At 43.7% G+C, this 24,431-nt stretch overlaps 2 protein-coding genes across 2 annotated transcripts in view; both read left to right on the plus strand.

Annotated features, from left to right (window-relative positions):
• LOC311148268 (nuclear receptor coactivator 3-like) overlaps window positions 1–2,887 on the plus strand; it is a 105,254-nt gene extending 102,367 nt beyond the window's left edge. The window contains exon 22 of the mRNA XM_084185170.1: window positions 70–2,887. Within this exon, the coding sequence (XP_084041296.1) occupies window positions 70–81 (12 nt within the window). The 3' untranslated portion in view covers window positions 82–2,887. The remainder of the gene's footprint in view (window positions 1–69) is intronic.
• A 3,679-nt stretch (window positions 2,888–6,566) lies between these two features.
• On the plus strand, window positions 6,567–24,431 carry LOC311148282 (RNA-binding protein 38-like; the record flags this gene model as incomplete). The annotated part of the gene is made up of 4 exons (XM_084185195.1): window positions 6,567–6,832; window positions 18,075–18,200; window positions 19,373–19,422; window positions 24,077–24,431. The coding sequence occupies exons 1-4, from the start codon at window positions 6,623–6,625 to the stop codon at window positions 24,429–24,431; spliced, it is 741 nt and encodes a 246-aa protein (XP_084041321.1). The 5' UTR covers window positions 6,567–6,622.

Consider the following 24,431-nt stretch of genomic DNA (forward strand, 5'->3'; position numbering starts at 1 on the left):
ACACAGTCTCACGCACACACGCACACACGGTGTCTGCACAACTAACCCCATTACCTCTGTTCCTTACAGAAATATTGCTGAACCTGAGACAGAGGCGTGTGGTGTAACAGAAACAGACTCAATGTGATCCCTTTCAGAGAGAGGAGTGCAGTGCAGTGTGTGCAGGACCAGACGTGTGTGTGTGTAGTATTCTACTCCCACCAGTTGGGGGTGCTGTTCCTCTGAACTCGAGGACAGTCTCACAAAACAAGACCGAGGACACACTCTATTCTACAAACACTTACTTGAGACACGCCATGACCCACACACACACACAAAAACATTCATGTATGTAAAGCAGAGACACACTGTGACACACACACAAACTGACAGAAACACAACTGTTTAATTCCTCCATCAGTCTTTAGTGATGTAGTTTCATTAGTCCTCTCTCTGGGTTCTATGTCTCTGTACTGGACACACGCCACTCGCTGGACCAAACAGACTGAAGCGGACACACACACCTAATAATGATCTGGCTCTGACAGACATGGACGGACGGACGGACGGACAGATGGACAGACATGAGAAGACATCCTCTCGTGGGACGTAACTAGCATCATGCTGTGTTCACCCCTGGGTATGGGAATTCTCTCTCTGCTTCGGAACGCTGGAGGAAGACAGAATTTCCCAATTCTGGTCCTGGAGGGCCACTGTGTATGCAGGCCTGGCATCCCATCCGGTCTCTGAATCCACTCTTAATGAATGACATAATACATAAGATGTAGTCCATTGCTGGAGAAGGTGGGAGTTGCTTGTAATCACTGACACAGGGTCAGCTATTTTCACATCCCCCTAATAGTTAAGATTAGGGACCCTGATCCTAGATCTGTGGTCATGGGCAACTTCTACCTCTATAAGCTAAATTACTATACTGATGAGCAGGCCTGTAGTCAATGAACAACTCAGAAGTAAGTCATTGATAGTCAGCATACATACACAGTGATCCTGCAGGAGACTGGGTTAAGGTATGACAGAAATAAATACTAGTTGGTTGTGATTGCACTTTACGGAAAGGCTGTCGTCAAAAGGATTGTGGCAATATTTCTTGGTCATAGAGGCCTTTACCCAAGAACGAATGCATAACAGAAAATCATGTTTTGTTTTTGTGTGTGTTGGAGGATGGGGACTATTTTGATTGGAAATGGATTACCGTGACGATCATTATTCTAAATGATTAACCAATGGAAAGGCAGTAAGCACAGATTGTTATAGTGTTAAAGTGTTATAGAACACTTTCTTCTGCAGTGTGTTGATTATGGGGTTGTTAGTGGATTAAAAAGGTTCTGATTATTAAAGTAGATCCTTATAATGTACTGACCTATTTCAGAGGGCACAATTACCCGCATATTTATACAACTATTCATAAATGTAAATGAGCATTTAAAAAAAAAAAGTATATTGTATTTTTGAGGAATTCGTAATATTTACGTTCTTGGTTACCTCATGGAACACTTGATAGCAATTTTTGCCAGTTATTGAATGAGTTAATTCCTAAAGTAATCCACACACTGTGAAAGGAAGGGTTTCCCCGATTTTAGTGTACGTTTATGCAGATTTCTAGCAATAATCTTTTCTCTTGGTTCTCCTGTGAGGGCAAAGTGAAGCATAATTTACTCAAAGTCAAAGCGATGGTACTCCAATATTAGGATGCGACTCATCTCGTTTGGAATTTTTTATTTTGTCTGTGAATACAAATTGTATATACGCTTCAAATGTATTATATATATAAATATATGCTTTTGTAGGTCACATACTGTTTTTGCACAGATTGTAAGGCTTGATATTTAAAGTATAATTTTCTTATTATGTCGTAGGTCAAAACAGCTTTTATTTTCAATACTTCAACCATGGGCGAAAAGGAAGGGGCTATTTCTTTGATCAATACTGAAATACTTTGGCTCGAATTCTCTCAGAAAGCTACAACTGCCACTTGTATTCTCTTAGAATGCACTTTTATGCTGGGTTGTGGTGGTCAGTTTTACTGTATGTGGGCTTTTGAGTTAGTCTTGATCACTGCGGTTAGTTCTATTTGTGGCTTTGCTTTTTCAATAGGAAGAGTCAGCTCATATTGACTCCCTCTCTATCTGTCTGGTCTTTTAAGGTTATTTTGGGATATTTTACATGGTTTTATGTTGAACCTTGATTTTGCCTTTACTTTGTAGTATTTTCTGTGAAGCTTTGTGAGAAATCGTTTAATACATGCTCAATCCAAAGATATATATTTTTGTCATTCTGCAGTGCTTAGAAACCGGTTGTAGAAGGTGCAAGTACTCTACTCGTGTGCATTTCTTTGCTGCGTTTCTCTACATAGAATCTGTTTTTATTTTTGTGTGTATTCCCATTCATACACAACATGGAGTTAACATGGGTCTGATTTTTGCTGAAGTGATTTGAATCTTGTTTGTAATTGTTGATTTTAATTTTCTTGATTTTATCTCTTATAATGTATGGCCAGTTCAAAGTTGTGGTGCTGGAAATGGTTCTTTCATGAGATTGACCACTCAGAAAATAAGCTCTTTTAATGGCACGAACCTGAGGTAGAAGACTACCGTGTGACGATAAGAGACTATCCCATGGACTCTAAACTATTTATAATGGCTTCAATGCTGAAGATGGCTATCTATCTTTTAACACAATGGAGAATGTCTTTAAGCTGTTTTATGGAAACTTCATTACATCATGGAATAGCCTAGAGTGAATTTCTTGTTTGTCTTGATGAAGTATATAAAAAAATATTTGCCTACTGAATATTCAAAATAACTGTGCTTTTGCAACAACAAAAAAACATCCTCTTGATGTATCTATCCTTTGATTAAAATGAAAAGGGGGGGAAGAAAATATAACACATGGGGGGGGGGTAATAATTTCAGGATGTAAATTAATGTCGCATTTTTTCTTACTTGTTTCTTGATGTTAATATTGATGTAAATACAAATTTATATTTAAACATTACATGGTGTGTGTTGTGTTTTTCATAGTAAGTGTGTTTCTAAGTTCCAAAATAGCTTGGCCAGAGAAAAGGGAATGACAACTTGGGTTAGAAGGTAAGGCACTGGACTAGATGATGAAGAATAGGGGCACTTATCATCTGGGTACAAATTATGTCTGGAGACTGGGGGTCTGCGTGAACTAGGGACCCAGAGGTGAGAGAGTGGGAGGAGGCGAGGGGGTCTTTGATAGGGGGTTATGGGGGTTGTATGGTGTGTCAAGAGGAAGGTGGTGGGTACAGTAGGCTGGAGAGGTGCAAGCATAGGTCATTTGGAATGTGTGGTCTCCTTGCTACTGTACAACAGTGGTCATCCAACCTTTTCAAACAGAAGATCAATTTGAGTCAAAATGCACACCAAGATCCTATCGCTGTGAAATGTTTAAAAACATGATCAACAAATGAAATGTCAGCCCCTTTACCCTTCTTTGGCCCGTAGTTTAGCCTGCTGAAGGTAAGAACAATTGATTGAGTTGGCCTCTCCACATGCCCTTTGCCCACAGAGAGAGAGAAGGAGTGTGTGTGCATGGGAGTCATGCACCCCTACAAATCTGAGGGGGCACAAAGTACGTGAGGATGCCTGGGGGGTGGTCCGGAGGGGGCCTATATCCCCCCTGCCAGGAAGTTGGTGAATTTATAATTTTTCAAACACCTGAAATGGCGTTTTCTTGCCATAATCATTATGCTTAATTCTATGTAAAAAATATATATAATCTGTATCCTCCTGACTGGTGGTTCTTTTTTTAAAGGACCTAAATATTCTTCTCTGCATCTCTGCTAAAATCTGGGTAAAATATTGTACATTCAGTACATTTAGTTTGTACTGTTTTAGTTTTTGCTTGCTTTTCTCAAGTCTACCAACCTTGCCAGCAGGCATGCCAGCTGAGATAGTTAGACAAGCTAGCTACTCTAACTTGATTGATAGCCTGAAATGGCTTCTTGGTAGCTAGTTATGAGGTTGGGAGATAGGTTACCAATCTGGGCTAGCTAAAGCCAACTTCATACAGAGAAACAACATCAATGTTTTTTTTTTTAACAGGACAAATCGGAGGGGGCACGTGTCCCCTATGGGCATGATGCCTCTGTGTGTCAGTGGAGGCTGCTGAGGGGAGGACTGCTCATAATAATGGCTGGAACGGAGCGAATAGAATGGCATCAAACACCGGGAAACCATGTGTTTGATGTATTTGATACCATTCCACTCATTCCGCTCCAGCCCGTCCTCCCCAATGAAGGTGCCACCAACCTTGTGTGTGTGTGAGAGAGAGTGTGTGGGCCCTGACAGTGAATCTCAGTAAGACAAAAATAACGGTGTTCCAAAAAAGGTCCAGTTGCCAGGACCACAAATACAAATTCCATCTAGACACTGTTGCCCCAGACCACACAAAAAACTATACCTACCTCGGCTTAAACATCAGCACCACAGGTAACTTCCACAAAGCTGTGAATGATGCAAGAAGGGCCTTCTACACCATCAAAAGGAACATACTTGTAAAAATACTTGAATCAGTTATAGAACCCCCTTTATGTTGTGAGGTCTGGGGTCTGCTCACCAGCCAAGAATTCACAAAATGGGACAAACACCAAATTGAGACTGCATGCAGAATTCTGCAGAAACATCCTCTGTATACAACGTAAAACACCAAATAATGCATGCAGAGCAGAATTAGGATGATACATGCTAATTATCAAAATACTGAAATTTGTAAATTCTACAGCCACCTAAAAGGAAGTGATTCCCAAACCTTCCAAAACAAAGCCATCACCTACAGAGAGATTAACCTAGAGAAGAGTCCCCTAAGCACGCTGGTCCTGGGGCTCTGTTCACAAACAGACCCCACAGAGCCCCAGGACAGCAACACAATTAGACCCAACCAAATCATGAGAAAACAACGAGAATTACTTGACACATTGGAAAGAATGAACCAAAAAACAGAGCAAATTGGAATGCTATTTGGCCCTAAATAGAGTACATTGTGGCAGAATACATGACCACTGTGACTGACCCAAAATTACGGAACGCTTTGACTATGTACAGACTCAGTGAGCATAGCCTTGCTATTGACCGAGGCCGCTGTAGGCAGACCTGGCTCTCAAGAGAAGACAGGCTATGTGCACACTGCCCACAAAGGTGGAAACTGAGCTGCACTTCCTAACCTCCTGCCAAATGTCTGATCATATTAGAGACACATATTTTCCTCAGATTACACACACACAAAGAATTCAAAACAAATCAAATTTTGATAAACTCCCACATCTATAAGGTGAAATACCACAGTGTGCCATCACAGCAGCAATATTTGTGACCTGTTGCCACAAGAAAAGAGCAACCAGTGAAGAACAAACACCATTGTAAATACAACCCATATTTATGATTATCTATTTTCCTTTTTGTACTTCAACTATTTGCACATTGTTACAACACTGTAAATAGTGACATATTACATTTGTGATGTCTCTATACCTTTGAAACTTTTGTGAGTGTAATGTTTACTGTTAATTTCCGGTTGTTTATTTCACTTTTGTTTATCTATTTCACTTGCTTTGGCAATGTAAACATATGTTTCCCATGCCAATAAAACCCTTTGCATTGAATTGAGAGAGAGGCAGAGAATACATGGTCACCTCAACATTACAACCTTTCATCTTGTCTTTCCTGTGAATGGTCACCCCTGGCGCGCACTTTTGTCTTTAATCATCTCAATTTCCTCTCACCTCTACTGACTTTTTATGTGCGCTACTGTCTCGAGCCAATCCTTTTGCGCTTGTTGTAGCCCTTAATGGAAAGGGAAGGTGATGATTTATTGTCAGCAACCTGGAACTCAGAAACTTAAAGCAACTCAGAATAAACCAGTCCCATGAAGTTGGGCGACAGTTTCCATGTTACTTGCCGACGATCTGCTCTGTGGAACACGTTTTTGTGTAAACGTCCACACCATTTCAATTCTTGGAATAGGCTATTATCCGGTAGTCTATGTATTTTAACTCGGCATAGTCCGAAAGGCACAAACTCATAAATGAGTCAAATCAAAGCCTAGGCTACTAGCCTACATGTTAAGATGACCTATTGATCACGATTAAGTATGTTAATGTAGATTTATTGCAGAATAAAACTGTGTTCTTTGTGTCTTCAAAAGACAAAGACAGGTGTAGGAGAACGTAAGGGTGCAGCTGGCGGGGCGTGGGCTGCGGAAAACGTCACATATAAAGTTCACAGGGGGTGTAGCTCCGCTTATGTATTGGCCAAAATGAGAGTGGGCGTGTCTGAAACTCGCCTAGTATATATATATTTTTCCTCCTGTGAGATATTTCGAAGGAGTATTCAAGACACCTGTCAAGAAGAACCTCAAGTCTTGCCTCTACATTGGTCGCCCTGCTTCGATGTAACTCAAAGCATGGAATAAAGACCTATCGATACAGACTGGACGAATCAAGCCTGATTGCGCGCTTGAAAACCAAACCATTGCGCATTTAAAGCTTCTATCTCTCCAGCACCAATTTTGTTGTTTAGAACATTGATATACCACCTGTGACTGTTTATATTGTGTTTTTCCCATATACCGTTTAGTTTTTCCATTCGGACGCAGCGGACAAATGCTTTTCCATCAATTTGTTAACGGAGGTCTGGAGACAATGCATCCCACTATTCAGAAAGACACTACTTTCACTAAGATCTTTGTTGGCGGTTTACCTTATCATACCAACGATGCATCCCTTCGAAAATACTTCGAGACGTTCGGGGATATTGACGAGGCCGTTGTGATAACAGACAGACAAACCGGGAAATCCCGAGGATACGGCTTTGTAAGTGTATCCTACTTAATCTAACACGCTGTGCAATACCCCCTTCCAAATTTGGCATAACCTTCCTTTGACATTTGGCATGTCAGGCTGACTGTCTACTGTTGTTTTCTGCCCATGTTCTTTGTTTAGAAACCATTTCAATTGACTGTAAATGTAGGGTATTGTAGGTTACAGGAAGTGGACTACTGTAACGTGTGAGCAATGACTGTATATGAAGTGTGTGAATAGTGCGCCACAGAGCGCGCCAAAGTGTCTTATTTTGAGCGCACAATCTTTTGTTCCCTTTGGTGTCAAACCTCAGTGATATCATGTAGATTCACTGATATTACTTAATTTCATAACACACAGCATTTTATTTTGATGACACTTTATATTACAAAAGCCTTATAACAAAGTTACTACATTGTAACCAATGATGAAAGTGCCTTGTGACAGATAAGAAGTACACACAGATTTGATTTTCTATCACAGGATACTTTCACAAGCTGTTCCCCTAGCCACCTTGATTAAGGCCACTGTAATTCTTACCCAACTACCTTGAATTGAAGCCATAATGAAAGTGAGGCCACAGTTTCAGTTATGTTTTACTGGGTAGGCTGGGCCCACTGCACATTTCCCACAACCAACTGTAAACCATTACGTTTCCTTTACATTTTCGATATGGACCTGTACACATGCTGCTGACATTCCCTTATGTATTGGGCTGAAGGTGCTCATGTAACCTGCAAAGCAAAGAGCATTGGTCTTAAACTGGTGTGACACACTTTGTTCGGCCAACAAGTATGTGCAGTGTTTGTGGTGTTGCAGTCACGTGTTTTATCATGAGTAGATTATTCCTTACAAAGTGTAACATCAATTATCTCAGAGTCCTGAACAACAACCTGCTCCCCCTCCACACACACACACACACACACACACACACACACATTTCAAAAGGATAAAGACATTTCAAATGTAATAATCAGCGACAGTATGTACAGTGTTTTTAACAATGTGTACATACACATACTACGAATAGTAGGGGAAGACAAGTAAACAGATAAATATTGGTTGTATTTACAATGTTGTTTGTGCTCCACTGGTTGCCCTGTTTTCATGGCAATGGCTCACATTTTGCTGCTGTGATCGCACATTGCAACTGCGGTATTTCACCTAACAAATATGGGAGTTTATCAATGTTTGATTTGTTTTCAAATTCTTTGTGGGTCTGTGGGAAATATGTGTCTCTAATATGGTCATACCTTTGGCAGGAGGTAAGGAAATGCAGCTCAGTTTCCACCTCAATTTTGTGGGCAGTGGGCACATAGCCTTTCTTCTCTCGAGAGCCAGGTCTGCCTATGGCGGCTTCTCTCAATAGCAAGGCTATGCTCACTGAGTCTGTACATAGTCAAGGATTTTCTTAATTTTGGGTCAGTCACAGTGGTCAGGTATTCTGCCACTGTACAGTCGTGGTCAAAAGTTTTGAGAATGACACAAGGATTGGTCTTCACAAAGTTCACTGCTTCAGTGTTATGAGATATTTTTGTCAGATGTTACTATGGTATACTGAAGTATAATTACAAGCATTCCATAAGTGTCAACGGCTTTTATTGACAATTACATTAAGTTTATGCAAAGAGTCAATATTTGCAGTGTTGACCCTTCCTTTTCAAGACCTCTGCAATCCGCCCTGGCATGCTGTCAATTAACTTCTGGGCCACATCCTGACTGATGGCAGCCCATTCTTGCATAATCAATGCTTGGAGTTTATCAGAATTTGTGGGTTTTTGTTTGTCCACCCGCCTCTTGAGGATCGACCACAAGTTCTCAATGGGATTAAGGTCTGGGGAGTTTCCTGGCCATGGACCCAAAATGTTGATGTTTTGTTCCCCGAGCCACTTTTGCCTTATGGTAAGGTGCTCCATCATGCTGGAAAAGGCATTGGTCGTCACCAAACTACTGTTCTTGGATGGTTGGGAGAAGTTGCTCTCGGAGGATGTGTTGGTACCATTCTTTATTCATGGCTGTGTTCTTAGGCAAAATTGTGAGTGAGCCCCCTCCCTTGGCTGAGAAGCAACCCCACACATGAATGGTCTCAGGATGCTTTACTGTTGGCATGACACAGGACTGATGGTAGCGCTCACCTTGTCTTCTCTGGACAAGGTCTTTTCCAGATGCCCCAAACAATCGGAAAGGGGATTCATCAGATAAAATAACTTACCCCAGTCCTCAGCAGTCCAATCCCTGTACCTTTTGCAGAATATCAGTCTGTCCCTGATGTTTTTCCTGGAGAGAAGTGGCTTCTTTGCTGCCCTTCTTGACACCAGGCCATCCTCCAAAAGTCTTCGCCTCACTGTGCGTGCAGATGCACTCACACCTGCCTGCTGCCATTCCTGAGCAAGCTCTGCACTGGTGGTGCCCTGATCCCGCAGCTGAATCAACTTTAGGAGACGGTCCTGGCGCTTGCTGGCACCCTGACGCCTTCTTCACAACAATTGAACCTCTCTTCTTGAAGTTCTTGATGATCCGATAAATGGTTGATTTAGGTGCAATCTTACTAGCAGCAATATCCTTGCCTGTGAAGCCCTTTTTGTGCAAAGCAATGATGACGGCACGTGTTTCCTTGCAGGTAACCATGGTTAACAGAGGAAGAACAATGATTTCAAGCACCACCCTCCTTTTAAAGCTTCCAGTCTGTTATTCTAACTCAATCAGCATGACAGAGTGATCTCCAGCCTTGTCCTCGTCAACACTCTCACCTGTGTTAATGAGAGAATCACTGACATGATGGCAGCTGGTCCTTTTGTGGCAGGGCTGAAATGCAGTGGAAATGTTTTTTGGGGATTAAGTTCATTTTCATGGCAAAGAGGGACTTTGCAATTAATTGCAATTCATCTGATCACTCTTCATGACATTCTAGAGCAGGGTTCTTCAATTCCGGTCCTGGAGGGCCGAAACACCTCTGTTTTTCATCCTCTCCTTCTAATCAGGGGCTAATTCAGACCTGGGACACCAGGTGAGTGCAATTAACTACCAGGTAGAAATAAAAAACAGAAGTGTTTCGGCCCTCCAGGACCGGAATTGAAGATCCCTGTGCTAGAGTATATGCAAATTGCCATCATCAAAACTGAGGCAGCAGACTTTGAAAATTAGTATTCGTGTCATTCTCAAAACTTTTGACCACGACTGTATTCTCTGTCTAGGGCCAGATAGCATCCAGTTTGCTCTGTTTTTTAGTTGATTCTTTCCAGTGTGTCAAATAGTAATCTTTTTGTTTTCTCATTTGGTTGGGTCGAATTGTGTTGCTGTCCTGGGGTTCTGTGGGGTCTGTTTGTGTTTGTGAACAGAGGCCCAGAACCAGCTGGCTGAGGGGACTCTTCTCTAGGTTAATCTCTCTGTAAGTGAGGGCTTTGTGGTGAAATGTGTGGGCATCACTTCCTTTTAGATCAGGGTTCTTCAATTCCGGTCCTGGAGGGCCGAAACACCTCTGTTTTTCATCCTCTCCTTCTAATCAGGGGCTAATTCAGACCTGGGACACCAGGTGAGTGCAATTAACTACCAGGTAGAAATAAAAAACAGAAGTGTTTCGGCCCTCCAGGACCGGAATTGAAGAACCCTGTTTTAGATGGTTGTAGAATTTAAAAGCTATTTTCTGGATTTTGATAATTAGCGGGTATAGTCCTAATTCTGCTCTGCATGTATTGTTTGGGGTTTTGCGTTGTACATGAAGGATATTTTTGCAGAATTCTGCATGCAGTCTCAATTGGGTGTTTGTCCCATTTAGTGAATTCTTGGTGGGTGAGTGGACCCCAGACCTCACAACCATAGAGAGCAACGGGTTCTACAACTGATTTGAAGTATTTTTAAACAGATCCTAATTGGGATGTCGAGTTTTATGTTCCTTTTGATGGCATAGAAAGCCCTTCTGGCCTTGTCTCTTAGATCGTTCACAGCCTTGTGGTTTAGGCCGAGGTAGGTACAGTGGGGGAAAAAAAGTATTTAGTCAGCCACCAATTGTGCAAGTTCTCCCACTTAAAAAGATGAGAGAGGCCTGTACTTTTCATCATAGGTACACGTCAACTATGACAGACAAAATGAGGAAAACAAATCCAGAAAATCACATTGTAGGATTTTTTATGAATTTATTTGCAAATTATGGTGGAAAATAAGTATTTGGTCAATAACAAAAGTTACTCAATACTTTGTTATATACCTTTTGTTGGCAATGACACAGGTCAAACGTTTTCTGTAAATCTTCACAAGGTTTTCACACACTGTTGCTGGTATTTTGGCCCATTCCTCCATGCAGATCTCCTCTAGAGCAGTGATGTTTTGGGGCTGTCGCTGAGCAACACAGACTTTCAACTCCCTCCAAAGATTTTCTATGGGGTTGAGATCTGGAGACTGGCTAGGCCACTCCAGGACTTTGAAATGCTTCTTACGAAGCCACTCCTTCGTTGCCCGGGCGGTGTGTTTGGGATCATTGTCATGCTGAAAGACCCAGCCACGTTTCATCTTCAATGCCCTTGCTGATGGAAGGAGGTTTTTACTCAAAATCTCACGATACATGGCCCCATTCATTCTTTCCTTTACACGGATCAGTCGTCCTGGTCCCTTTGCAGAAAAACAGCCCCAAAGCATGATGTTTCCACCCCCATGCTTCACAGTAGGTATGGTGTTCTTTGGATGCAACTCAGCATTCTTTGTCCTCCAAACACGACGAGTTGAGTTTTTACCAAAAAGTTCTATTTTGGTTTCATCTGACCATATTACATTCTCCCAATCCTCTTCTGGATCATCCAAATGCACTCTAGCAAACTTCAGACGGGCCTGGACATGTACTGGCTTAAGCAGGGGGACACGTCTGGCACTGCAGGATTTGAGTCCCTGGCGGCGTAGTGTGTTACTGATGGTAGGCTTTGTTACTTTGGTCCCAGCTCTCTGCAGGTCATTCACTAGGTCCCCCCGTGTGGTTCTGGGATTTTTGCTCACCGTTCTTGTGATCATTTTGACCCCACGGGGTGAGATCTTGCGTGGAGCCCCAGATCGAGGGAGATTATCAGTGGTCTTGTATGTCTTCCATTTCCTAATAATTGCTCCCACAGTTGATTTCTTCAAACCAAGCTGCTTACCTATTGCAGATTCAGTCTTCCCAGCCTGGTGCAGGTCTACAATTTTGTTTCTGGTGTCCTTTGACAGCTCTTTGGTCTTGGCCATAGTGGAGTTTGGAGTGTGACTGTTTGAGGTTGTGGACAGGTGTCTTTTATACTGATAACAAGTTCAAACAGGTGCCATTAATACAGGTAACGAGTGGAGGACAGAGGAGCCTCTTAAAGAAGAAGTTACAGGTCTGTGAGAGCCAGAAATCTTGCTTGTTTGTAGGTGACCAAATACTTATTTTCCACCATAATTTGCAAATAAATTCATTAAAAATCCTACAATGTGATTTTCTGGATTTTTTTCTTCTCAATTTGTCTGTCATAGTTGACGTGTACCTATGATGAAAATTACAGGCCTCTCTCATCTTTTTAAGTGGGAGAACTTGCACAATTGGTGGCTGACTAAATACTTTTTTTCCCCACTGTATAATTCTTTGTGTGCTCTAGGGCAACAGTGTCTAGATAGAATTTGTATTTGTTGCCCTGGTATCTGGACCTTTTTTGGAACACCATTATTTTTGTCTTACTGATTTACTGTCAGGGCCCAAGTCTAACAATCTGTGCAGAAGATCTAGGTGCTGTTGTAGGTCCTCCTTGGTTGGGGACAGAACCACCAGATCATCAGCAAACAGTAGACATTTTACTTCAGAGTCTAGTAGGGTGTGGCCGGGTGCTGCAGACTGTTCTAGTGCCATCACCAATTCATTGATATATACACTCAGTGGCCAGTTTATTAGGTAAACCCATCTAGTACCGGGTCGGACCCTTTGCCTCCAGAACAGCCTGAATTCTTTGTGGCATGGTGTTCAATCTTGCTCAATTGGTATCGAGGGACCTAACGTGTGCCAGGAAAACATTACCCACACCAGTCACCACTGCCACAAGCATGTACCGTTGACACCAGGCAGAATGGGTCCATGGACTCATGCTGCTTAGGCCAAATCCTGACTCTGCCATCAGCATGAGGCAACAGGAACTGGGATTCGTTTTTTCAACTCCTCAATTGTCCAGTATTGGTGGTCGCGTGCCCACTGGAGCCGCTTCTTGTTTTTAGCTGATAGGAGTGGAACCCGGTGTGGTCGTCTGCTGAAATAGCCCATCCGTGACAAGGATCGACGAGTTGTGCATTCCGAGATGCCGTTCTGCACACCACTGTTGTACTTCGCCGTTATTTGTCTGTTTGTGGCCCGCCTTCTAGCTTGCACGATTCTTGCCATTCTCCTTCGACCTCTCTCATCAATGAGCTGTTTTCACTCACAGGACTGGATGTTTTTTGTTTGTCGCCCCATTCTCGGTAATCCCTAGATACTGTCGTGCGTGAAAAGCCCAGGAAGACGTGTTTCTGAGATACTGGATCCGGCGCACCTGGCACTGACAATCATACCACGCTCAAAAACGCTTAGGTCACTAGTTTTGCCCATTCTAATATTCAATTGAACACTAACTGAATGCCTCGATGCCTGTCTGCCTGCTTTATATACTGTATCTCTTCGTGTTGTTTGTTTAGTGTGTTCTAATTTTCCCAGAAGTGATTTGATTCTATACATTCTTAAATCACATTGAGCTGTTTTCTGACATGCCGTTCCTTCTTTTTTCTTAGTGTATTTCTGTGCTGTTTTAGTGAAGACTTAGATTCTGGTTTTCTGGGTCTCTGTGTTTTTGGTTGGATAGGTTTCTTAATTCTGGTTTTGCATTCTTCATCAAACCATTTCTCATTGTTAGTTTTCTTAGGTTTTCTGTTAGATAAAAAAAAAAATATATATGTATATGTTAGATGGAACTGTAGCTCAAATATACTGTTCTGCGTCTATTCCCTGTTTCAAACGTGGTAGTTTGGTGGATGTGACTACCAGCTCTCTGTAACCCAGAGGGCAACCAGTGGGTCCATCTCCTCTATACCATGTTTCTTGCAGGATGACAATGTATGTATTTCTGATTTCTTTGGTGAAGTCTGGGTTCCTGCTCTTTAGGCCAAAGCAGATGACCTCAGACCTTGTATATTTCAGGATGAGATAGTAAAAGCTTTGTGTTCCATTGTGTCCAGTGTAGTTTAGGCTTAGACCATTACAGTAGGTGTGAGCAGAGAGTGCTGAGCATGCTGAACTGGTTGGGGTGGGGGGTAGATGTGCCTGGTGGTGCTGTGGTCTCCATGTAGGTCCTCTAGGTGCAGGTCTGGTAGGGTGTCTCGCTGGTCTGGTAGGGTGTCTCGCTGGTCTGGTAGGGTGTCTCGCTGGTCTGGTAGGGTGTCTCGCTGGTCTGGGCGGGGTGTCCGTTGCTAAGGTGCTGAGGCTGCGGTTGAGGGCAAAGTCTTTCAGGGTCCTTGCAAAAGTAGGGACTGTTGCTTTGTATAGGTGAACCTGTTCATAAAGGTTGTTCAAGTCCTAGTGTGGAGTGGTGGGCCAGGTAAACATTTGGTTTTGAGGCACAGTAAAGGGGAAATGCTTGCGTTTACCTGCTGTATGGTAGCTGGGTAAAAGTATTTTCGTGGTAGCTGGGTGGAGATAACCACTAGTGCGTTGGGGAAAGTGGAAAAAGCTTTTTCAATCACTCCCTTGAGTGCTGTCACCACCTGGGCCCTCGTTTGTGCCTGTGAGTTGGTCCTCCGATAGCAGGTCTAGGGTGTGCTGAGTGTTTGGGCACCAGAGTTTAGCCACAATGTGTTTGGGGAAACATTTATTGTATGCATTTCCCATTTGAGTCCATAAGGAGTATAATTTGTGGCTTGTGTATGTCCTCAGTGGGTTTCAAGGGGTTTTCATGGGGGCTGCTAGGAGAGGGTGGGGTCTGCTGGGTTGGTGGTTCTTTATTTGTCTGTCCTGCTGTGTTGTCGAGGCTGTGGTCAGGGTCTGGGGTGGGCTGTTCTGCTGTGGTGTCAGCTCTTTCATGGGTTTCTCCCTTTCGCCCCTCAGCTTTCTCTCCTGCTCTAGTGCTCTCATCTTCTCCTGCCGCTTGGCCTCCTCCTTTCACCCCTCCTCTTTCTCCTATTGGAGTTTTCTCACCAAAGTCCAGAGTGCAGACACGTCTCTCTCCCCCTCCAGTCATGGGGTTGCTCGTCTGTGGGGGGTGTGGACCGACTCACTTTGGGTGGAGGAGTCGTCACCAAGAGAGAGCTTCTCCTGCTGTGCTCTCTCTTTGATTGTGTAAAAGTCCTGTTGGAAGTGTTTGAAGTTGCCCTGCACCACCACTGTTCCAACCTTGTACAAATTGACAGAGGCTGTCTCAGTCTCAGGGTCCTAGTTTTTCAGTATTCAGATTTTCCACCCTCCGCCTCTGACAGAGGGGTAGTGTGCTCTTATAGCAGTGTGCCATGCCAGGGGATTGTCTGTGTGGAAAATTAAGTTGCTTATGTTCCCAGTCTTGTAACAGTCCACAAATAGGGTCTCTGGATTGTCCCTGAGGAGCTTTTGTTTGTACTGTTTTCGTGCAGTCTCTCTCCCTCTGTTCCCCTCCTTCTCCCTTTCTCTCTCTCTCTCTCTCTCTCTCTCTCCCCCATTTATAGCTCAATGCTATCTTTCCCTCTCTCTCTCTCTGGGGGAGGCTGTGGGTCTGTTAGCAGAAGGTAGTCGCCTGGTCACAGAGGTGTGACATGTTGGCGCTCTGAGATAAGGCTGCAGTTTATTTTTGACTTCCTTCCTTCCACACAGACACACACCACCCCCCTCTGTCAAGCTGTGTGTGGCTATGAGCAAGGGGGGAAGGGAGAGAGATGGATAAAAAGACAAAAGAGATGAGAGGAGTTTTTTTTTTTTTTTTTTTTGGGGGGGGGGGGGGGGGGATCAGCTTAATATTGCAGATAGATTGTATCTTCTATCAATGTAATTGTCTGCATCACTTCCAATCCCCCATGTTTTTTATATATATACTCCCCTTTATTACTTTTCAACCCCGCCATCCTTTCCCTACTTGGAGTAAATTAGTGAACAACAGTGCCCAGGCCTCTACTTCCGGTCTATACTTACTATCTACACCTTATGGACACAGTTAATTTTACAATAATTATATTATATATATATATATATATATATATATATTTTTTTTTTTAGCTCCTGAACTTCTTCTACTCTCAACCTCTCCGATCATTTTCATGGTGTCCATCCGGTTTGCTTCTATATGCCATATCTTTCTAACTGTGCTCTTTCCCAAAAGCTCCCAACATACAACCTATATACTTATTATGGACACAGTATGCTTACATTATTAGCTATCTTTGTTATTATTTGTTGTTATTTCTTATTAGCCCCATCCTTCAACTCTATTCAATACCTCCCATCTATCTCTTAACACCATCCATATAGGATTTCTATTTGCCATATATATTTCAACCGTACTGTGATGTTTTACAAAAGTTCTGAACCTTTCTATTCTCATTGCTTCTACAGATTGTGAATTAAAAATAAACATTTTTGCTAAAAGTATTATATTATTGATCGATTGACTATGACTTTTCAGATCACCCAGTAATGCTATCTGCAAGGTTAGCTCCAGGTAAATATTGCAATCCTTTAGCCATTCCTGGACCTGTGTCCAAAAACAAGCTACAAATGGACAGAACCAAAACAAATTATCTAATGATTCTGTCTCTTCACAGCAAAATCTGCAGAGCTGGGAAGATTGTATCCCCCATATAAATAACATTATATTGGTAGCAAGAATTTTATATAATAATTTAAATTGAAAGATTCTAATTTTTGAATCCGGTGTCGTTTTGCGTGTCAGTTCATAAACACTATGCCATGGGATCGGTACGTCAAAGATCTCTTCCCAACTATTTTGCAATCTATATGGGACGGCTGTCAATTCTTTGGTCCTTAAGTGAAACTGATATACTTTTTTATTTATCACAGTTTTCCTTAACCAATTATGTTCTTTAATGCAAGGCCGACAGACAAGTTCCTTACTTTCTCCCCCTTCCACTTTCCTCTTCCACTTTTGCGGTAAGGCTGCAATTATTTGGTTGTAATTTTGGGTAGAGCAGACATTTCCATATGTTTTTGTTAGCTGAGAGGAGTTAAAGCAATGTATATTTTCCCTGCCTGCTCATACTCATGTTGATGAGTTTAGCCAGCCAACCAGTGTGTGTTCTGTCTCTGACCCAGGCCGGACAGTCTGCCCATTTCACCCCTGACTTACCATAGCAGTCTAATCCCCCCGGCAGCCTTTAGAAACACAGCAATCAACCCATCCAGAGCACAGCCAGTGTTCGAATAGGACTCCAGAGTCTGATGCTTTGAAATAAAAGCAAAGTAATAATGCTGTGACATCAGTGCCCTGTACTGTTTGGTGACTTGACGTTGTTACTCATTTCATGTTTCAGTTCACCTCGCCTCATTTATTAGCATAGTTTATGACTGCTGTTACTGTAATAGTGTAATATATACTGTAATAGGTGTGTGTGTGTGTGTGTGTGTGTGTGTGTGTGTGTGTGTGTGTGTGTGTGTGTGTGTGTGTGTGTGTGTGTGTGTGTGTGTGTGTGTGTGTGTGTGTGTGTGAGAGAGAGACAATTAATGTGTGTTTCGATGTACCATGTTGGTGATTGCTCTTTTTTAACATCCCATTGTTAGTAAAATAATGATAGAATTGAAAGTTGTGGTCCTCTGTAGCTCAGCTGGTAGAGCACGGCGCTTGTAACGCCGAGGTAGTGGGTTTGATCCCCGGGACCACCCATACACAAAAATGTATGCACGCATGACTGTAAGTCGCTTTGGATAAAAGCGTCTGCTAAATGGCATATTATTATTATTATTATGAAGATACCCTTCCCCCTCCCTGCACACCCAGACGCCTACCATTCCCTGTGATTGGTCAGGATGCCGGTGCCCCTCCTATGGGGCCCTAATCTGAGAGACATACTCCTACACAGCAGCAGACGGCTCAGCCCTGAAATCCTCTGTTTCATACTTTACCATCACACACTATGCTATAAGCACACAGGATCTTACTATTTACTATGTATCCAGGACTAGAGCTCAAACAGTACAACATTAACACTGATACGCTTTACTGGGATTACAGGGATTTATTGGTGAGATACAAGTTACGGGATAAGTATTTTATTGGTCACTTCCTGAATCCCAAACCTGTGTGTTCTTTCCTCTTCCTGTCAGGTGACTATGATGGACAGGGGGGCGGCAGAGCGGGCATGTAAAGACCCCAACCCCATCATCGACGGTAGGAAGGCTAACATCAACCTGGCCTACCTGGGAGCCAAGCCACGCAGCCCACAGACAGGTGTTACACACAAACACACACACTCTTTCTCTCATACACAGACAAACAGTTGAGCACAGCAGATGACACACTTGCACACTCTCAGTTGACTACTATTATAGCTACATTCCTCTACATGATACGGTACACACACAACACACTTGATGGCACACACACCACTTCTCCCTGAGGGGGCCATGTGGTCAGGCTCATACAGTGATAACTACCAGCCTGTTAACCACCAGCCTCTGCTCCCCTTCAGACTACACACACACTCTTTCCTCTCAGCCTGTGGAGAAAATACAGGGTTGAAATCTAGCGCACCACGATATAGATAACAGGGTTTCATTTTTAGATGTAGCATATGTGTGACTGACGCACAGCAGTATGTCGGGGTGTTGTTGCTATGTTACACTCCCAACATGCAGTTGATGAGATATGTCAGAGCTTGGTATTTTTGTTATTGTGTGTGAGATGAGAGTCTCTGTGTGTGGGGGTTGGGTGTGGAGGTGGGGGTGATAATGAGACGGGGGGGGGGGAGAGAGGGCGAGCGAGAGCAATAACAGCAGATCTGACTCTTCATTGTCCTGTGTGACTCACCTCACCCAGGGAGTCATGATAAACAGAACACGAGAGAATGACCAAGGGGGGTGTGTCTGTGTGTGTCTGTGTGTGTCTGTGTGTGTCTGTGTGTGCACGTTTGGCGTGCGGTAAGAGTTAGAGGAACATTCAGTGTTTGTGAGAGAAAAAGGAGTGTGAGGGTAGTGAGAGATTGAGAGGGAGGGAGGGAGGGAAGAGGGAGGGAGGGAAGAGGGAGGGAGGGAGCGATAGAAGGAAGGAAGGAGAGATGAGTCGCCTATCTTCACATTCATGGTGATCTCAGGAGTCAATGAGGTCAGAGCTACGTGTTTGTGAGAGTGAATGTGTCAGAGAGTGTGTATTGTTTCTCGTTAGTGTCCATGTAGATTCTCTGTTTCGGTTATTTAAACAGTGCCTGTTCAGCTCACAGAGAGATGAAAAGTAAATGAGTGGTAGGATCTCTTCCTCCAGGCAGACTCTGTCCCTTATGCGGTCTCTGTCTGTCCTGGTCTGATTTCTGTCTTGTCCTTCCAGTAGCTCAGATGATGTCCCTCACTGTTGTCTTCTGTAGTATCTGATGGCCTCTGACCCTGCTGTGTCTCTCTCTGCCACACAGGTTTCTCAGGTCGGTGTACAGCAGGTCCATCCCGCTCTGATCCATAGGCAGTATGGTAAGAAGGAACCACTCTCTCGGTCTCTGTCAGCCTCTTCCCCTAATCTCTTCCTTTAATCTTTTCCTCTTGTCTATCTGTGTCTGTCTAGTTGTGTGTTGACCCCTGTTCCTTCAGCCAGCTGTGCTACCATCAGTTACAAGAGCACAGAACTCAGTGAGAATATCCAGACACTGGCTTGCTTCACTTAACTGGCTGGCCTGCTGCTGTTTCCTAACATGGATACATTTGGACATGGGGATATTCTTAGCCTGCTTATGTCTCTCTCTTTCTCTCTCTCTCTCTCTCTCTCTCCTCTCTCTCTCTCTCTCATCTCTCTCTCTCTCTCTCTCTCTCCTCATCTCTCTCTCTCTCTCTCCTCTCTCTCTCTCTCTATATCTATGTATCTTTCCTTCATCTCTCTCTTTCTCTCTCTCTATATATCTATGTATCTTTCCTTCATCTCTCTCTTTCTCTCTCTCTCTCTCTCTCTCTCTCTCTCTCTCTCTCTCTCTCTCTCTCTCTCTCTCTCTCTCTCAAATCTATATCTATGTATCTTTCCTTCATCTCTCTCTTTCTCTCTCTCTCTCTCTCTCTCTCCTCTCTCTCTCTCTCTCTCTCTCTATATATATATCTATGTATCTTTCCTTCATCTCTCTCTTTCTCTCTCTCTCTCTCTCTCTCTCTCTCTCTATTATATCTATGTATCTTTCCTTCATCTCTCTCTTCTCTCTCTCTCTCTCTCTCTCTCTCTCTCTCTCTCTCTCTCTCTCTCTCTCTCTCTCTCTCTCTCTCTCTCTCTCTCTCTCTGTATCTACCTTCATCTCACTCGCTCTCTCTCGGCCATGGTTGACCTACACAGGCAGATGAGCTGCTAGTCAAACCATTACAAAACCTCCTACACACAGTCTTCCCAGGAATGAGTGTGTTGTGAAAACAGGCTGAGTAGAGAAGTGAGGTGTTGGCCTGTGAGTCATTGTGTGATAGATGGGTGAACGGTCACAGTGGCATGGGATGTGTGTGTGCTTGTTTGTGCGTCTGTGGGAAAGAGCTCTGTTGGTACATACACAATCAACTCACTCTCATACTGATAACAGGCAGGCTAGTTCTGAATATTCAGTACCAAAGTTATTACAGTGATCTACAATGAGTGGACAAAACATTAGGAAGAATTCGTCGGGGCATGGACTCTACAAGGTGTCGAAAGTGTTCCACAGGGATGTTGGCCCATGTTGACTCCAATGCTTCCCACACTTGTGTCAAGTTGGCTGGATGTCCTTTGAGTGGTAGACCATTTTTGATACACACGGAAAACTGTTGAGTGTGAAAAACCCAGCAGTGCTGCAGTTCTTGACACAAACTGGTGCGCCTGGCACCTACTACCATACCCCTTTCAAAGGCATTTAAATATTTTGTCTTGCCCATTAACTCTCCATGTCTCAATTGTCTCAATGCTTAAAAATCCTTCTTTAACCTGTCTCCTCTCCTTCATCTACACTGATTAAAGTAGATTTAACAGGTGACATCAATAAGGGATTATAGCTTTCACCTGGTCAGTCTATGTCATGGAAAGAGCAGGTGTTCTTAATGTTTCACTCAGTTTCACTCAGTGTACTTCACAACTAACTCACTTAGTTTGACCCAGAAATAAAACATCTCTCTGGCATTTGTTTAGCCAGAAGGGAGATGACCAGCGCTGTCCATGTTTTCTGATGAGTGCTATACTATATTACGCTAAATTATCATTTCCTATTCTGTGAGGCTGGTCTGGTTGGGCTGTGTGTTCTGTGCAACAGCAGTAGCAGGAATTGTGATAGGCCCTTCAAACCCCATGGCTCACAGGGCTATTAATATTGCAGCCGCCGGCTTTCAATTATTGAATGATATATTGAGTGGTAAGGGAATTGAGGCTGACCCAGATGAGCCTGTGAATGAATTATGGTGAGCTGATTGAATGTCTCCTTCAGAGAACCAATGGACAATTAAAGCACAAGTACTCCATCTCTTATACTGGGTTTGATCATGATAATGTCACTGTCTGTCTGCCAACACAATGAAAAGGACTTCCTCTTTCTTAATCTTCTGTGGAAGTCACTTGGTATGGAGTGGATGAATCTATCTTCATGAAGCCTTGACTACTCTGTCAAAACACACATGGACACGCACGCACCCCCCAAAAAAAAAACACCCAAACTCATCAGCTCATCATTTTGGCATAAGTAAGCACCATTGTCTCAGAGCTAATAGTTGGGCTCCTTCTGTGGGGAGTTCTGCCTCTCCAGGGGCTTCTCTGGCCGGGGTTTACATATTGCTCTGTCTGTCCATGCTATTGGAAAGGGCAAATAACAAAAATAAACAAAAACAGTACAGGAAAAACAGAGCTTCTGTCCCCAGCCTTGGCGTATTTACATGAGTGTTTAAGAAGAGAGGGGACTAATGACTAATGCTAGGAGTGGCCGTGAAGAGGTGTGTGTGTGTGTACGCGAGTGTGAGGTGGGGGGGTCAGGATGTGGTCCAGTGCCTCTGGCTGCTTGTAGGACCCAGAGTTGGCAAGGCAGCGGCTAAGGCGCCATCTGTTCCAGCTAGCTGGCAGGGCAGACGCCAGGCAGGGCGCTGACAAAGAAGTGAGATTTGGTACTTTATTCAAATTCTGTTCTTTTTCTGAAGGAGGAGAGGAAGGAGGAGGCCGGGCGGGTGCAGTGTGGTGTGTGAAGGGCTGGGGTGTGTTTCCTGTTGAAACACAGAGACGGGTTGGAGGGGAGGAGGGGGGATTAGGGGCTCAGTCACTGCAAACACACATCTGGGGAGGTAGAGAGGATTTGAGAGCTGGTGAGTGTCGTGTGTGTGTGTGTGTGTGCGCGTGTGTGTGTGCGTATGTGTGAAGTAGAGTTGTCCTTTGCTGAAGTGTTAAGGCGTCAGCATGCTTCAGTTCGGCTAGGCGAACCAAATTAGTGTGCTCGCATACTCCCTTAAAATACATTCGCTTGAAAAATGAAATAGTACTGTTTATCCATTTTGAGACGCCGTAGCAGTATACCTTCCTCAAAATAGTCAGAATTCATCTAAGATAACTCAAGAAATCTGTCATTAATTTTGAAGTTTTTGCCGAGGAGATCTTAGTCACACAATTTTACATCTAACTAAGATGTTTGGTGCAGTATTTCTCCCCAAAAATGTTTTTATGAAAACGAGTCGTCTCAAATTGAATGACAACAAAGACTTTATGGAAGAATCCCTACTGTTAACCAATCACCGACGAAGATGCCTAGACTTCGGCTTGCCTCTAGAAAAAGTTTAGTGTGCCCGGACAACCAAAAATAACTCACCGAAGTCCAAAACGTCTTCATAATATATGCACAAACTCTTCCGAACTGTTTCTGCTGGAAGCATGCTGTCGCCTTTTAGAATGGCTCAAACTGAGCCTCTCTTGTAAAACACCCTACCATCCAAACTGCAGTCTCTTCATTCCCCTACATTTCCCTCCCTTACTTTCTCTTTCTTGCCTGTATTCTACCCTCTATATCCTCTGGACATGGAGATATACCTCGCCTCTCCCGAGTCGTTCCCCTCCCCCCGTCTCTTCTCTCTACCTATAGGGACCTAATTAGACAAAGCTCTCCACAAAAATAGCCAATTATAGAAACCCAGTTATTACAATCCCCCTAATGAAAGGCATTGACACAAGAAACATTTGATCACGTGCACATCTCACATTCTGAGGTATTATTTGACAAGGATCCTGATCTACACATTATGTGTGCTTGACGTAAATCTTTACATACAGTATTCAGGTAATACTATGCCAAAGCTAGCACTGTTTGAAAGCTGAGTGTCCAATGCCGTATGTCAGTCATTCACTGCTGCCGGCCTCTCCCCCACCCCGGAGACAGTCTCAGCCATGAGGTTATTATTGGGTAAAGAAAGAATAAGGTCATTTGGACAGGCCAAGCTGATCCAGGAACAATTATTATTACAGATGTTGACAACCTCTATTGTTCTGTCACTTGTTACACAACAGCAACCGCCATTTCTCTCTGATCTATTTTTGTAGCTGTCAGAGGAACTGAAGCAGGTTAGGTTTATAAATGGGCAGCCTAAGGCAAGGTGAATTGTGGGTAGACAACAGAACTGTATGTGCCCTTTCATTACAATGGCTCAGAATCCTACTGATGCTGTACTGTGTGTGTACTGTGTGTGTACTGTGTGTGTGCCGTGTGTGTGTGTTCTTGCCATTCTCTCATGGCTATGATAATTAATCGTACACTAAGGAGAATGTGTGCTATTTCTAGTGTTGCAGTGGTGGTGAAAGTTATGATGGGGGGGGTTAGAAGGTAGGTTCTGTGCTCTCTCAGAGGGTCAAGTTGAGCGTTAAGAAAGGTTGGGGAATGACATTGTGGATGCGTGTATAACTCTCCTACATTGTAGGTTGGTCTGTCCTCATGTGTGGCCTCAGGCCTATTGGAAATATGGGCATACAATAGTACAGTATGTCCCCTGTAATTACAGTGGTGTGGTACATAAACTATAGAAACTGTAGTGTATGTGCCTCTTTCTCCATGATGGCTGAGCAGTATGTGTGTCCTCAGGCCTGTGAGTGTGTATACACTCCTAATGTATAACCGTATACTGTACACATGTATCTATCCTTTTCTTTGTTTCTGTTTCTTCAGATTGGCCCAGCAGTATGTGTACCCCCAGGCCTTCCTCCACCCCAGCATGTTGCTCCAGTCCCACCTCAGCCCCTCTCAGGCCTCCCTCTCCTCCCCGTATCTGGACTATAGCTCAGCCTACGCCCCCTACACCTCCACCCCCTCCACTGGCCTTGAGCACTACCCCTACGCCCCCTCGCCCTCCACTAGCTACCTCAGCTACAGCTACTCCCCCGCCACACCAGGCCCTACCATGTCTGCCCCCCCTACCCCTCCCACGCCCATCCACCTCTCCCTCAACCCTCTCGCAGGCCTCTCTGCCCCCCCTGCAGCCTACCTCCAATATCCCCACCACCAGCCCGACCGCATGCAGTGA

Source organism: Coregonus lavaretus (assembly GCF_964263955.1).
Source record: "Coregonus lavaretus genome assembly, chromosome: 20".
NCBI classification, from domain to species: Eukaryota; Metazoa; Chordata; class Actinopteri; order Salmoniformes; family Salmonidae; genus Coregonus; species Coregonus lavaretus.